Genomic DNA, 15,948 nt, shown 5'->3' on the forward strand with positions numbered 1-15,948 from the left:
CTTTCCAACTGTCATGGTTAGAATTGGACTCCTCTTTAATGATTCCTGTTGCTAGGTAACCATCTCATCCATTTCCTGTTCTATCTGGATGTTAGAGCGCCCCTTTTGCATTAATAGCATCTTGATTTTTCTGTTACATGATTTTCCCTTAGTTTAAATTATTCCAAGTTTTGCTGCAAGCCCTTGAGATTCCTTATATTTATCATTTCTCATTCAAAAGACAGCTATAGTATATAGGAGTTCTGAAAAATGGTTTGTTTCTTTTTTTACTCCTAACAGTTTACCTTCCTTTGTAACACTGTACAGAGTTATGCAGGTATAGTTTTCACAGAATTATAAAGCAAAGGCTATATATACAATTATCACTTCGGGCTTTAAAAAGTCTAATTGTTTTTTCTATTGTGCAAGATTCCTAGAAATTTAAGTTTGAAGGGAACACTCTTACTTTTTTGCCATCTAAAAAGGCAAGCGGATTGCTGAAAATTATGTAAATTTCGCAGACTTCAGGCTTATATCTTGTTGATTTTATTACAATGTGTGGGCACTACCTGCATGACCAAGGGTCTACAACTGATTGCAAGCATTACATTTCCAAACTGATGAGACAGGCAAAGCATGTGAACAATTGGAGTAACTGCTCACATATCTGTATGTAATGAGATGACAAGTATCCAGGCAGTCTCATAGTTTTTCAGGTGGAGGCAGTTTTATTCTGGGTATACTTGATTTTCACCATTTTGTTTAAAATGTGGTCAGAGATGGTTTAGCTGGAGGACTTGATTAATACTCGTCACATTATTTTCGAACATTTTAAAATCCTTGTTTTTAGATGTTCAATATCAAAGGAAACAGAGCATGTGTGTTGGTTGACCTACACCATCTGGGAGCAATACAGGGGCTAATCAGTTGAGTCACTGCTGTCATTCTAAATTTTCAGTTGGGGCATCATTCTCTGAGCAGTCAGGGCAGTAGTTTCGCTGTCCATTATTACAAAAATATTCAAAGTTAAGATGACAGTAAGGATCTTACTCAAAATCTGCTTTAGTTGCTTTATGTCTAACTGTATTCTTGACTCAGAGGTTTAGTGGGATTAGTTAAGAATGAAATAAGATACTTCCTTTGTTTTAGAGTAACAGCCGTGTTAGTCTGTATTCGCAAAAAGAAAAGGAGTACTTGTGGCACCTTAGAGACTAACCAATTTATTTGAGCATGAGCTTTCGTGAGCTACAGCTCACTTCATCGGATGCATACCGTGGAAACTGCTTTCCTTTGTTTTGAGACCCATTCCATCCTTCATTCTGAATTTCCTTGGTTTTATGAGTCAGCCCCCTAATATTATTCTATAGTAGTTTTTGAAATTGTTTTTAATAAGCCATAAATATGGTTAATGGGTCATAGCAGATTTTCACAGCTGATAGGATTGGAAGGCGCCTCCCTGGGCCATCTAGTCCAACTCCTTGTATTAGCACAAAGGATTCTACATTATGTTTTTCAGTTTTTAAATTATACATTTACATTTATATTGTTCATTTCAATCAGCCAACCAGTTCAAGAGTGAAGGAGGGAAAATTTGGGCAAAGACACAGCAGCAAACCCTTGTGAACAGTACCACATATCTTTAAGGTCAACAAAGAGCAGACCTAGACCTCAATGAAAGAGCCACCCACAGTGTTCAACTTAGCCACAGAAGGAGAAGGAGTTGAGGAGACCTTGCCTGGATTCAAACCTGTGGTACCATAGAGTCCAACTGTTTCACACTTGATGGCTAATTCCATATATCACCTCTCTTGCTTTTCATACCAATGCATTATAATGGTATGAAAAAGCAAGAGAGAGGTGGCATATAGGAGTAATGCATTGTAATGGAGTATTTTTTGTAGGTTTCTGACTCTACAAAACTTCCCTGCAGCTGGAGACAGGTTTTTAGATACCTTTACTGTGCTTCTCATTTCTGCTGGAGCACCTCTAATGAGTTTGCCTTAACTACCTCATAGGCAAACTATCCCACTGACTGTCATTACGGTCAGAAATTGTTTCTAGATAGCTAAGATAAGCTGAAAAATTTGAAGATTAACAAAATTATGCAATAACTAACTATTGGACTTCTTTGATATAGATTTTGTCTTGGAAGTGAGAAAAAACAATCTTTCTGTAAATGGAAAATCAATTCCATATCCCACAGATGCATAGCATGGCTCCTGATATATTTCTTTCCTCACAGAACATAATCAGTGTTGTAATTATTTTTTCAAGGTATATTTTACTTTTCAGTTCAGTTGCCGCAGTTCTGAAAGATACAGGTATTTCCTTTCTTACTATGAAGTAAGTAGTCTTCAAGCTGCTGTGCTGTTGGATTGAGGACCTTTGAATGAAAGTCTTACTCCAGAGCAATGGGACTATTCATCTAGAGTCTACCACATACCTTTCAGAAACGAGCAAGGAACAGTAGCATGAGACCAGTGGAGGTTAAAGGCTTAGGATAACTCTTCTGTGCACTGCCCTCAGAGTTGCGCATAAAGTTCCCAAGAGCAATTAAAAAGGTATCCCTTTGTTTCTCATAAATCCATTTTCATTTAAATTAGGTCTCTCATGCATCATATCCAAGAACTCTGGAAATAGTACTGTCGTATTGGATTTTTTAAATAATTTTTTCTGTGGGTTTCAGTACAAAATAGTGCTCTGATCACACAATCCATGATGTTTGCTTGTGTAGAAATTCATTACACTCTCATAGCAGCAGCAGCCTTTGGGCATATGTAACACATTTAAAACAGTTTAGCTACATATATACACAGTATTATTGGTGTGAGGTAGACACCAGTCTATGTCCCACCAATGGATTGAGAATAATTCCTGTTTTAATACTTTGCATGGTGACAGATTTCAGAGTGGTAGCTGTGTTAGTCTGTATCAGCAGAAAATACGAGGGTTTCACTTGTGGGTTTTAGCCCACAAAAGCTTATGCCCAAATAAATTTGTTAGTCTCTAAGGTGCCACAAGTACTCCTCATTTTTTTTGTTTTAATACTGTGGATCAAATTGTGGGCCTATGTCAAGATGCACTAAAGGTCATAGGAGCTGTTCACTTCCATGTATACTGGTTCTGCACTGGACTGACTAACCTTCACAACAGTTGGTCCCAGGGAATCAAAAGGGAGAAGGGTGGAAGGAGGGGACCCGGAGTATTTTTACCCCAGTGGGTTATTTCCTTGTCTTAACTGACAGCTGTCAGCCTCACTGTCTCCACAGGACTCATCAGTCTCCACAGAAATCACTTATTTGGGGAGCAGTTCAACCTGTTCCTTGGAAGGCGCTGTTTCTTTCGATGCCAGCTGTGAACTCCCTGGCTACCATATATGGTAGTTGGTAGGTGGAGTCACAGACACTGCTTCTTGGAAGAGGGCGTGGTTGGGCCAGCTTGAGAGGTTCTTGGCCCTCTGGACTAGTGTTGGATTCCACAGCTCCAGCTCTTGAATACTCTTTGATGCAGTAGCTAATGATATGGAATTTAACATTAATTTATAAAATAAAGTAGTGCATAAACTGGTGCTAACAAGTGTCCCTGTATCCTCGTTGCCATGACAAAGAGGCTAATTTCTTAAGGTGTTGGATAGAAGTTTATAAGAAGAAAATAGTGAAATAATACTTCCTTTTATATATTGTTTAATTTCCCACGGTGTGTCATTAAATAAATATCATGTGATGTTATAACAGTGCTTCTTTGGTAAAACAGATGTAATACTGCACCATTTAAAAATACTAGTGTGCTCTCTATTAATCATTTATCTATATTTAAAAATATGCTTTATGTGGCTTTAATGCAGCAGTGCCCAAACTTTTCCTGTCCTGCCCCCCCACTACCAGTAATGGAACCTGTCCATGCTTCCCCTCCATTATTGCACAGCCAAGGCTTCCTCAGCAGAGGTGCTTGGGCTGAAGGCAGAGCTGGGAGGCAGAATTGGGATGGGGTGGAGCTGAGGCTACCAGGTGGAGCTGGTCTGGGGGCGGAGAGGGAATGAGGGCAGAGCTGGGCTGGCGGTGGAGCAGGGGACAGAGTGGAGTTGGGGCTGGGTGGTGCTCCCCCCCTGCCCCTCATTGGGGGCTGGCCCAGGCCCCACCGTGCACCCCCCCAAACATTCCTCAGTCCGTCCCCCACGTGGGGGGCGTGCCCTACAGTTTGGGGACCACTGTTTTAATGAAATACATGAGTTTGTTATGATAATACAGTTGTCACAACTTCAAATGACCTCATTTACATTGTGAAATATAATCTGTCCCAACATAATGGGTGTTCTTGTTTCATAGGTGATAAAAGTCTATAAAGCAGCAGTACAACAGACCTTGGATGTCCTCTTCCTTCCTGAAGGAAAAGAATTTCTTACAAGCACGGATGCAGTAAGCCGGGACTCAGCTGACCGTACAATCATTGCATGGGATTTCCACAGCGCTGCAAAAATTTCCAATCAGATTTTTCATGTAAGGTTAACACTTACTATTATTAGAATGCTGATTTAGTATATTACATTGTGAGCAGAGTAAAAAGCTTTTGATTTTTCCTAAACCGCTGTGAGTTATTGATCAGTTTTGCTGCAAGTAGGGATGCATGCAGCTTATATTAAATTACAGTACTTCTGTATGATTTGAAATAAGCCATTATAATGTTACAGAGTAACAGCCGTGTTAGTCTGTATTCGCAAAAAGAAAAGGAGTACTTGTGGCACCTTAGAAACTAACCAATTTATTTGAGCATGAGCTTTCGTGAGCTACAGCTCACTTCATCAGATGCATGCCGTGGAAACTGCAGCAGACTTTATATATACACAGAGGAGGTATTTTTTCATATTCTCTGTGTATATATAAAGTCTGCTGCAGTTTCCACGGCATGCATCTGATGAAGTGAGCTGTAGCTCACGAAAGCTCATGCTCAAATAAATTGGTTAGTCTCTAAGGTGCCACAAGTACTCCTTTTCTTTTTATAATGTTACTGTGATTTGTAAAATGCTACTTACTAAAAAGCAAGAACTGTTTTTCTATTTTAGCAACCCTTACTTATTCTCTGTAACTATAAGTGTGAAGTGGCCTAGAGAATTGTGAGTGCCCTCCTTGGAAAAGTATTTCCGTTTCACTGCCTATTCACTGACATATGAGCTAGGTTTAGGCAGGTACACAGGTAGAAATGTCAGTGTGTCCTGCCAACTGTTTACCAAAGTATTTGTTACAGTATCACGTTTCCCGCTCCAGTACCTTTCCCAGGACAGCAGAAGTGATGTATTTGGGGTGATCACAGGTGAAGGATTTGAGCAATAGCATGGTATATTCATGTAAATACACAGCAAAGGAAATAGCAGAGGCAAAATGGTGCTGGCAAAAAAATTACTTTAGCAAACACAGGTGTAACATTCCTTACAATATGTAGCAGTCCAACCAAGTAATTCATTTACATGCTGAATTATCAGGAAAGGCTGGCAGCTTCACAGGACAGTTAGTGAGTTAGTCCTTGCTCCCTTAGGCTCCTTTGAAAATCCCAGCCTAATCGCTTATGTAAGTTAAAGAATGCATGAGTGAACTGGGTTCAGGTAGTTCTACGTTTTTACTGGAAAGAACTGTACTGGCAACAAGATGGAGTGGATGATCTAGTAAGACACTTGTATCTCTAATTTCCACAATGATGTCTTTGTTCAGTTTTGGAGCAGCACACATCCTGGGTATGCAGTTTGACAGCATGCTAGTCTTTTGCTCTGGAAAGAAAATGCTTCAGTGAATAAACAAACTGCAAAGCAGGCATGTTCAGTGTACTGAGAAGTTTTAACAAGACAATTCTTTTGGAAATAGAGCATCACTGAATGCGGCAGTTACTTCACTCTTTAATATGGGAAATAAGTACTCTTAGTTTTGTAATATTCAATTTCTAACCTTCAAGATGGGAGTGTCTGGACTTTACTACTATGCTAGAATGTGGATGAAAAACACATCATCTCACTACTCATGAATACACATTAAATAGGCCAAACTATCTATTTTTAATGTACTTTGTTCTGCAAAATAGCTGAACCCTTTTTGATCAAACTTTCTCCCAAAATTTGACTGGAAACGGGGTTCTCATTTTTCACTCCTACATCTTTTCTGCCCATTCTATCCTGTTTTACTATCATTTCCCAAGATTGCTTAAGTTTTTCTCCCTGTGCCTTTCTTTTGTGTTTCCTCTCTCTAATACTCTTTACTTAACCGAGGGTTTGTCTATGTGGAGATTTAGTGTGTGGTAAGCCTGGTTTAAATCTATAGCGCGCCTGGTTGCTGTACACTAACTGGTTGTGTAGATCCTGCTACTGTGCACTGAAAGTCCCATAGTGCAGAACTGTGGAACTTTTAGTGCTTGGTAGGAGGGTCCACATGGCCAGTTGGTGCACAGCAAGCTGGTGCATTGCAGATTGACACCCTAGCTTGCCATGCACTAAATCTCCATGTAGACAAGCCCTCAATCCCCTAAGACTTTTTTCCTCTTGTCCCATCTTCTACTTCCTAGTAATACTTCACCATTTCTCATTTGTAAATTTACCTTTAAGCTTTTATTTATCTTTTTGCTGTCCAACATTTGAAAGAACATAGCATTCCTTTTGCCCAACACAATAATCTCAGATGTTTTCACTGTGCATAAACTGTGATTTATATTGAAACATAAAGTTGTACATTAGAGCTAGAGATGAGCTAAAATCAGAACCTCTATTCCAATCGCCCTCCTCCTTAGAATTTCAGGGGTGGGAAGTTTGTATTTGTATCCCTGGATCTCAACCTGCCCCTGTGACTTTGGCTCGATTATGAAATCAGAGGAGGCCCTTTTTCTCACTTTGGTTTGGATTTGGCTCATAAAGTTACCATCATTCACAATTCTAAATACTGGCCTAAGGCTAATGTGGATCCAAAAGTCACCTCCTTAGTCTCCATCTCTTCCTACAGCTGAACATTTTGAACTGAAAATAGTCGTGTTGAAAATTGACATCATTTGTGACTTCTGACGTCAGTAGGCTTAGAAAGATCAGTTGTAATTAACAAACTGTTTTCTTCATGATACAAGTAGCAACAAAGAGGTATTTCGTACTAGGGGGTAAATCTTGCCCCTGCCTCTGTAACCAGAGTAGATTCTCTGGCAGCAGAACTGGGAGGGTTTAGGGAGTTAAACTTGGACTATGGAAGGGGCGTGGGAGTAGGACTAGACGACCCACTGCTACATGGAACCTTTAGTCTTCCTCAGGCCCCAGAAGCTGTTTGAGTGCTTTTGGGCTGAAACTGCCTTTTTAAAGGGGAGAAAGGGAATATTCCTTCCCTATGCATTTGCCCAGCTCCTGCTCAGCCCAGCTAATTAGGGTAGATACCAGATTTAATATTTGCACCATGTGAACTTTCAGGAGAATGTGTTGAGCAAAGTGGACATGGATTCCTTTTAAGTTTCTTCATGGTTACATATCTAAAATACGTCAGTTCTCACCCATCTTCTAATCATTCAGATATGTTAGATCTACAAAAGATTGCCTGATTAATTTGAACAAGACTGTATTTCAGGCAACAAAAATATAGGAATGTTAATCTTCTCAACTATTTTTTAGGAGCGTTATACCTGTCCGAGTCTGACTCTGCACCCGAGAGAACCTGCATTTGTTGCTCAAACAAATGGAAACTACATGGCATTGTTTTCTATCCAACGACCATACAGAATCAACAAAAAGAAAAGATATGAAGGGCATAAGGTATTATTCTTCACCGGAAACTTAAAGTATTCAAGACTATAAGTAATATAACCAATTTCTCTTCTGTTAATGTGTCTGCTGATACTTTTGATTTATAAACCAGGGTAGATATTAATTGACTTACTTCTTTTCCTGTCTGGTTTCCTGTAATGTAGTTAATTTAGAACGATACACATTATGAAGACAATGGAGATTAAAATAATGGAAGACTTTGTGAATTGTTAATAGCTTCACCAATTATTGATTGACTTGTGCTAACAATTTAAAGTCGTAATAAGTCTGTCTTAATAAACACTTGGGGAAATAATTAGAGCATATTGTGTAAAAGAGATATTTTTAGTACATTAATGCATTTTCAGGAGGTTACATTAAATTTCCCTAATTAGCATATTGATTTACTCTTATTCTTGACTCTTTACAGGTGGAAGGATTTGCAGTGGGCTGTGAATTTTCTCCAGATGGAACACTTCTAGTGACAGGAAGTTCAGAGGGCAAAATATTTTTCTATAACTATCACACTGCTAGAATTATTCACACTTTGTCTGCACATAACCAGGCTTGTGTGAGTGCAACCTTTCATCCAGTCCTTCCGTCAGTTCTTGCAACATGTGACTGGGCTGGAGATATCAAGATCTGGCAATAATAAAACAGGGTTCCCTTTCAGAGTGAATCCAGTTAGTCCACATTAAAGACACGGATGCTGGTGTTTCATCATAAATAAACCAGTGTATGCAATTTGAATTTTTCTTATGAATATGAGGGAATCTGTTGTCATTTTGTATCTTCCATCCAAGCCTTCTAAAAGTAGGATTTTCAAAAGTCCTTCGAGCTGGTTTAAGTCTGGAAGTCAATAAGAGTTAGGCTAACACTGCGTGTTTTTGAAAATATCATCTAAGCTTTAAGCCTAAATTTGTTTTTTATCAGTTGATGCCTAATGGGGGTAAAAAGGAGGCTTAGTGGTAAATATTAAATTATACCAAAAATTAAAAAAAGACTGCAGCTTGCTGCTCTTAGTTATCTTAACATTAGGGTCAGTGTTCAGTTAATATAATAATATTTTACATTTATAACATCATTTTTCAACCCAAAAGATCTCTACTTCCATGCAGTTCAGGATCACCATGCAGAAGAAATCTTCTCCTAAAGTGCAAAGGAAAAGGATCTCGTTTTCTACAGACCTCTGTTAATTATTTAAGATCCATATGACCAATTATATGGTTCTTCTTCTTTAACTGGTATAAATTGTCATAGCACCATTGAAGTCAATAGAGCTATAGTAATTTAGACCAGCTAAAGATCTCTCCAAAATATTTTTACATAGTCAATTGTGTGTACGAGAGAGAGAAAGAAAATTCATCTTGTGCCTTTTAGTGTCAACTTTGACTCACAAGATATACTAACTCTTTAAACATATACATAGATTATTTAGAAGTTGTCTTTATATTGTGATGATTATGTTGAAAAGATAAATATGTCTCGTGTGTCAGAGTAAAGACTGCTGCCAGAATGTGTGAGATGAATTTTCACATATCCGTATTCTGGTTAATTGATTTTAATGAACTACAGGTGTTACCGAATATTTATGTCCATTTTAACTGAATATTTCCAGATTTTTTTAACTAGTATTTTTTATGACAAAGCTGTTGTTTGCAGATGCATTATTCTGTGATCTAACTCTAAATTAAGGAAGCATTTTGTTTGAGACTATCAACTAGAATAGAAGAGAGCATGTGCCACAGAAATGAAAGGGGGGAATCCTTGTTCTAATGAGACAAAGACCTGAATTTCAAACATGTGGTGGTCAGAACTGTAGGATAGTTAAGCCACATATCCACATTTTGCTATGGACTAACTAGAAAAAAGAAAGTAAAAAGAGATGGGAAGGGGAGCATCCCATCACTTTTTGCCTCTAATTTGTTTGCTGCCATCATTGGCATATCAAAGCTAGTTCTCTCCCTATTAATTCCATTATAGTATTTCAGTCTATGAAAAAGAACTTTATTCAGATACTGGTAATATTGTAGCTCCATATTAACCCATGTATATTGCTATATCATAGAATCATAGAAATGTAGGGCTGGAACGGACCTTGAGAGGTCACCTTGTCCAGCCCCCTTTGTGCTGAGGCAGGACCAAGAAAACCTCAACTATTCCTGACAGGTGTTTGTCTAAGATGGTTTTAAAAACCTCCAATGACAGGTATTCCACAACTTCCCTGGAAGCCTATTCTAGTGCTTAACTACCCTGATAGTTAGAAAGCTTTTTCTAATATCTAAGCTAAATCTCCCTTACTGCAGCTTAAGCCCATTATTTCTCTTTTCTTCAGTGGATGTGGAGAGCAACTGATCAATCCCCCTTATAACAACCCTTAACGTTTTTGAAGACAGTTATCAGGTCCCCCCTCAGTCCTCTTTTCTCAAGACTAAACATGTCCAGTTTTTTTTAACCTTTCGTCATAGTTCGGGGTGTCTAAACCTTTTATCGTTTTTGTTGCTGTCCTCTGGACTCTCTCCAATTTGTCCACATCTTTTGTTTTAAAGTGTGTTGGACATAGGCGCTGACTCCATGGGTGCTTCAGGGCTGGAGCACCCACGGGGAAAAAATGGTGGGTGCTGAGCACACACTGGCAGTCCCCCATCAGCTGTCTCCCACCCCATCCCCCAGCACCTTCAGCCCCCTAGACCCCATGGATCAGCATCTCCCCCTCTCTCCCTGCACCTCCCACCCACCGCAACCAGCTGTTTCGCAGCATTCAGGAGGCTGGGAGGGAGGAGTGAGGACGCAACGCATTCGGGGGAGGGGCTGGAACTGGTGGGAAGAGGTGGGTCGAGGTGAAGCGGGGGTGGGAGGAGGCGGGTCAAGGGTGGGGTGGGAAGAGGTGGGACATTGGGGGAAGGGGTGGAGTGGGGGTAGGCTGACCAGCAAATGTGAAAAATCGGGACGGGGGTGGGGGTTAATTGGCGCCTACATAAGAAAAAGCCCCAAATATTGGGACTGTCCCGATAAAATCGGGACATCTGGTCACCCTAAGTGGGGGCAGGGTCTGGGTTGGAGCCGGGGGTCAAGCACCCCCCCGGCACTTTGAAAAGTCGGTGCCTGTGATGGTGGCCAAAACTGGAGATATATATCTTTTAATGTAGGTACATATGATATATGTTTGTAACCTACCTGGGTCTAAAAAAAGTAAATATATAAATAGTGTATATATATTTATGTATTTAAATGCCCTGACACAAAATAAGACTTCGTGTATGATATGTATTCATTCAAATAGCAAATCATCTACTTACAGAGAGAAGCTAAATAAAATGAAAACCCAACCACAGCCTCTGAACTGGTAAATAGAGAGCTGCACAGATATAAAATTTGGATAAACATCCATCTGCAATCCGCAAACATGGTCCAAGGATATCTGCAGATATAAAGCAGATATCTGCAGGTTTGCAGGGCTCTACTGATGAAATATTAAATTCTTAAATCATTAAAAACCACCACCCTCTTGTTGAGCTCTATTGGAATCAAGGTGAGCTGAAATGCTTTTTAAATACATATAAAATCTGATTCATTAAGCACCAAGTCCTCCTTATCTTTAGTCACGCAGGTAGTGCTTTGGGAGTCAATGGGATGACTCACTTGAGTCAGACAAGTAAGATTTAGCCATCAGATAATATATGGTTAGAATTAAGAATTACAAATAAATGCTTCTATTATAAAATATAATTATTTAAAAATAATGTATCCTTTTATTTTTCCACCTTGGATTGAGTGCAGGGTTCTGTGTTTCAAATGCAAGAGTTGATGTCATCACTATCACCTATAGTGTGCACAGCTTTATTCATATGTCTTTACCTGAGACGTTTGTAATATGCCCGTCACCAGAGCTGATGGAGTTAAGGCTAGCACCAACTTTTGCAGTCAAGGCCGTGGTTTACTTTTAAAACGCATTAATTTATAATAGTAATCTTGTGCCTGTATTTTCTTGAGCCATAGTGCTCCAAAATGATCCAGGCCTGTGCAGAGTCCCACTAATTTCAGAAGGACTCCACATGTGCTTTGCAAGATCAGGACTGTAGGGCCTTAACCTGCACCACAGAAGTCAACAGGATTTTATGTCCAAAACAGTTGATAGTATTCAGTTTTATAGAGCAGTTCAGTACCATCTTTAAGGTTTGTTTCGGCTGTTGGTCTTGAGAGTCTGTTTATTCATGTTTGTGTTGTATATTTACAAATAGAGTGTTAAGGTTCCCAGAGCAATTTAACACTCTTCTTTGTGTTGGTAATTTGAATAAAAAGAAAACAAATTAATCCATAGAGTTATCTTTGGGCGTCTTATTTTGGACATGATATTTCCATCATTCTTCCTATTTGCTTAGAATGTTGCATATCTTCTTTATTCTTCATGACTCTATAGTTAAGGCTGAGTTCCATTTTGCACTTAAAGAAGAGATTTATCCTCTTGTTGTTCATCTAAAATATTGTGTATCCTCTCCAAACTTATAGCATTTACTATTTGAGTAAAGAATGAATATTCTGAGAATTTACAAATAAATCCGTTACTTTGAGTTTGTTAGTTTTAAAATAATTCCTTTGAGAAATTTAGCCTGTCAGTCTTTTTGACCTGAATGATCTTAATAATGGAACAACAGACTCAGACTTTCAAAATCTTGTGCATATGCTGTATTTGAAAATAGGCTGTAATGAAGCTAAGTTATTAATAATAGTTGTAGCTAATGGTTAACTCAAATAGGCTAAAATAGGGTTCAACAATTCAGGTAGGGGTATTGTAACATCAGAGGTAATTCAACCAGTCATCACTCTTCCTCTGTAACTAATTTGCATGCAATAGCTATATTAGTTGTAATGAGTAAGTGGTATGAGGGACACTGGAGATGTGTCAAGAATTCTAATTGGCAGATGCACTGCTGCCTCAGCTCCTCTGTGCACTAAGGCAGCCCTGCTGGGAAACTGAGAAGAGTGCATGGATGGCCAGAGTCATTGGGACCCAAGGAATGGGTTCCCCTCACCACTTCACATAGCTCTCAGTAACAGCTCTCTAAACCAATACATTGATGGCAAATTAACGACCCAATTCATCAGTACACTAAAGTTGCTTTGTGTTGCTCTGGTGTACTGGTGAATCTGCCCTCTAAAGTTCAATAAATATATTAATTACTTAAGGTTGATACAAAATACCCAAAATCAGTAGAAACATTGCACAATAACATTCGTTTTGGGTCTCTTGTTTGCGTCTATGTATGACATTTTTAATAATTTTTGAAAACCAAGGAAATTTTCACACAACAAACTGCATTAATATCAAATTAAGGTTGAGAATACATGTTAGTAATTTAAGAATACAAATAATTACAGATATGTTATAATTATACCAAACCTAGGCATTATAAACTCAGGAAGTTCAAAGTTAAAGTGACACAAAAAATATTCAAATATTTGAGGTACGGAATACACAAGAAAGGTACCCAGGCAACTTCAAATCTATCCTGTAGGCACACCATGAAAAGAAAAAATATAGGGAAATGTCATTAAAATCAGTTTAATCTAATCTGGACCAGAAACACTAAAATGCCTTAGTTTTTATGCAGTGCAGCTAAGATTGTTTGGGTGCCTTAAATGTGCATTTCCATACCATTTCTTTGAAGTGTAATCTTAACGCTGAATTTCCTGTGTTTGTGTTACTTGGTTTTGGGACCCTAGCTCCATGTTAGCATAATTTTTTGCCTTTGAATAAGGATTGTGAATTTGGTTTGCATCTGTCAGATTAGGAAAGTATTTCAAATAATGCGTGATCATTTTGCACAGTAAATTGTCTCTCTCAAAAATACTGATGCCAAATCCATAATGCATGTATAACAGTAATTGTTTTTCACATGTAGCCGTGTTTTATTCTGCTGATTCAATCCTCCTTGACACAAATATAACAGTTCATTACCATTCTTAAAAGGCTGTATGAGAAGCATCTGTCCATTGTAACATTCCAGTGAATGGCAGATTTGAATCAAGAAAATCACAAAAAACAGAAGATGGTATTTTAGCAAGCAAAATCAGTTATTTTTATTTGCAGTTCAGAACCATACTTGAGGTCAAAACACTCCAGAATTTTTAGACTATTTGAAATCTGGATCCAAATTTTGTGGACTAAGATCTTCTATAGCTTTAATTTGCTTGCCAGCAGTACCAACAAATGGTTTGCAAATTGAACCAAGGGGCTTGAATTTGAGCAGACCAGACAACATATAGTAACAAGCAATTGTTCAGAGTTTTCTCAATTTCGTGCTGCTTTTTAGTGCAAGCCATTTCACAGTGGCATGGATTTTTAATTTCTTTAGAAATTTTATCAATGTGCCACCATATCACAGGGAAGATTGGTCCAGCCCCAGCTCTGACTAATTCACTGCTTCCCAGCTGAGGTGTGGGGTTAGGATGTCAGGTGATAGCCATCAAGAGTTTAGTTGAGCTGAAGAGCTGCAGGGAGCAGGTAGGCTCCTGTAGTAGGCTGTGGAGCAGGGGAAAGAACCCTGCTACAAGGTACAGTGGAGAGTGAGAACTGCAGGGAGATTCCAGTGTGTTGACCTTGGACCAGAATAAGGACTGGAGGAGCAGAGAGAAGATGTGGAAAAGCCCCTGGGAATGGTAGCCCATGTTGGGCAGAGGAACTAATTTATTTTGTCTAAGTTTCTGCATAATCCATAAGGCCCTGAAGCAAGGGCCTGAAATGGACTGGGGAGCTAGCTAGTAAGTGTATACCCCATTTTGACAATGTATGGAAAATGGTTTAAATCTTTTCAAAGGCAGCATCCGATTTATCTACTGTAGCTTAATCTATGTTCTTTTAAGAAATGAAATATCAAAATGTAGATTACATTGGCATCAGGTCTCCAAGAATGGCTGGAGTTTTTGATTCTTGTAAGAACTGTGTTACATTATCTGATCTTTTGACTGGTTATGTTCACAACATTATCTTGTGAACATCTTTACTAATTTGGAACTGAAATTTGATGATTGAATATATCTTAGCACTGTGACGTCAATTAAGTTGTCAATATGAACCAAAGACAAGTTCTCTAATCAACTCACATTCTGATCGATCCATCTCTCGGGTAAAAAGTACTATCTGGGCTGCAAACAAGGATTGATGTGATCAGCTGAAGCTTTTGAAACACAGTGAATTGTTAGTGAATTTATTTTATTCATAATACAGTAATCCAGTGTTTCCCAAATTTGGGACACCACTTGTTCAGGGAAAGCCCCTGGCGGGCTGGACTGGTTTGTTTATCTGCTGCGTCCGCAGGTTCGGCCAATCACGGCTCCCACTGGCTGTGGTTCACCGCTGAAGGCCAATGGGGGCTGTGGGAAGTGGCACGGTCCGAGGGACGTACTGGCTGCCGCTTCCCACAGCCCCCATTGGCCTGCAGCGGCAAATGGAGCCGCAATCGGCCGAACTTGCGGACACAGCAGGTAAACAAACCAGCCCGGCCCGCCAGTGGCTTTCCCTGAACAAGTGGCATTCCAAGTTTGGGACACACTGCAGTAATCAATACAGGTCTTAAAGGTGGCTGTGGGAGAGATTCCGGTTTACTAGGAAGATCTACAGAGTATTATGCATTACTGCCAAACCAGATGATCTATTGTATCTAAAAGGAAAGTAGCTGTACACTGTGATTAAATTAGCAAAAGTTTGAAGTGACCAACACTGTGTGGATAAAACAAGCCCACCTCTTCATATTTTTATTGCTTTATTTCCATGTTTTTTTAAAAGAACAAATGATGATTGCATTCTCTGTTAACAAAGGCATCATTTAACACAAGGGTGACAAAGGAGCTACACCATTCAGATCCTCTTATTCTTCTCCCTCTGTCTTTGAAGACTGGGAGATGGTCACTAGGATTCGGTAGCCCACTCCAGCCCTTCAGGTGCAATATTGACTATGGAGGTGTTCTGCCTCAACTCTGCAGCCTGGATTGGAATAATAATGCACGTATTCACATTGCAATGACTGTGTTTCACAGCAGAAAACAAAGATTGTTTAAAATGTGAAGACTATTGCAGAACAAAGCAAAACCAGCACATGCCAAAATCATGGAATCTGTAGTTTTCTCTTATCCTGATGATAAGACAGGATTTGTTTTATGAGAATTTTGGAATGTTTTAATGAGACATTTACAGTTTCATTCAGCTAGGCCTTCAG

General features: G+C 39.1%; 1 protein-coding gene across 2 annotated transcripts in view; it reads left to right on the top strand.

Annotated features, from left to right (window-relative positions):
• The window catches only part of WDR25 (WD repeat domain 25), a 116,011-nt gene extending 105,434 nt beyond the window's left edge, over positions 1 to 10,577 (top strand). For both annotated transcript variants that reach the window (XM_084632031.1, XM_084632032.1), the window contains exons 5-7: positions 4,305 to 4,475; positions 7,601 to 7,741; positions 8,163 to 10,577. In XM_084632031.1, coding sequence (XP_084488157.1) covers positions 4,305 to 4,475; positions 7,601 to 7,741; positions 8,163 to 8,384 — 534 coding nt within the window. In that variant the 3' untranslated portion in view covers positions 8,385 to 10,577. The remainder of the gene's footprint in view (positions 1 to 4,304; positions 4,476 to 7,600; positions 7,742 to 8,162) is intronic.
• Positions 10,578 to 15,948: the final 5,371 nt, after the last annotated feature.

The sequence above is a fragment of the Lepidochelys olivacea genome, assembly GCF_965140295.1.
Source record: "Lepidochelys olivacea isolate rLepOli2 genome assembly, chromosome: 6".
In the NCBI taxonomy this organism is placed as follows: domain Eukaryota; kingdom Metazoa; phylum Chordata; order Testudines; family Cheloniidae; genus Lepidochelys; species Lepidochelys olivacea.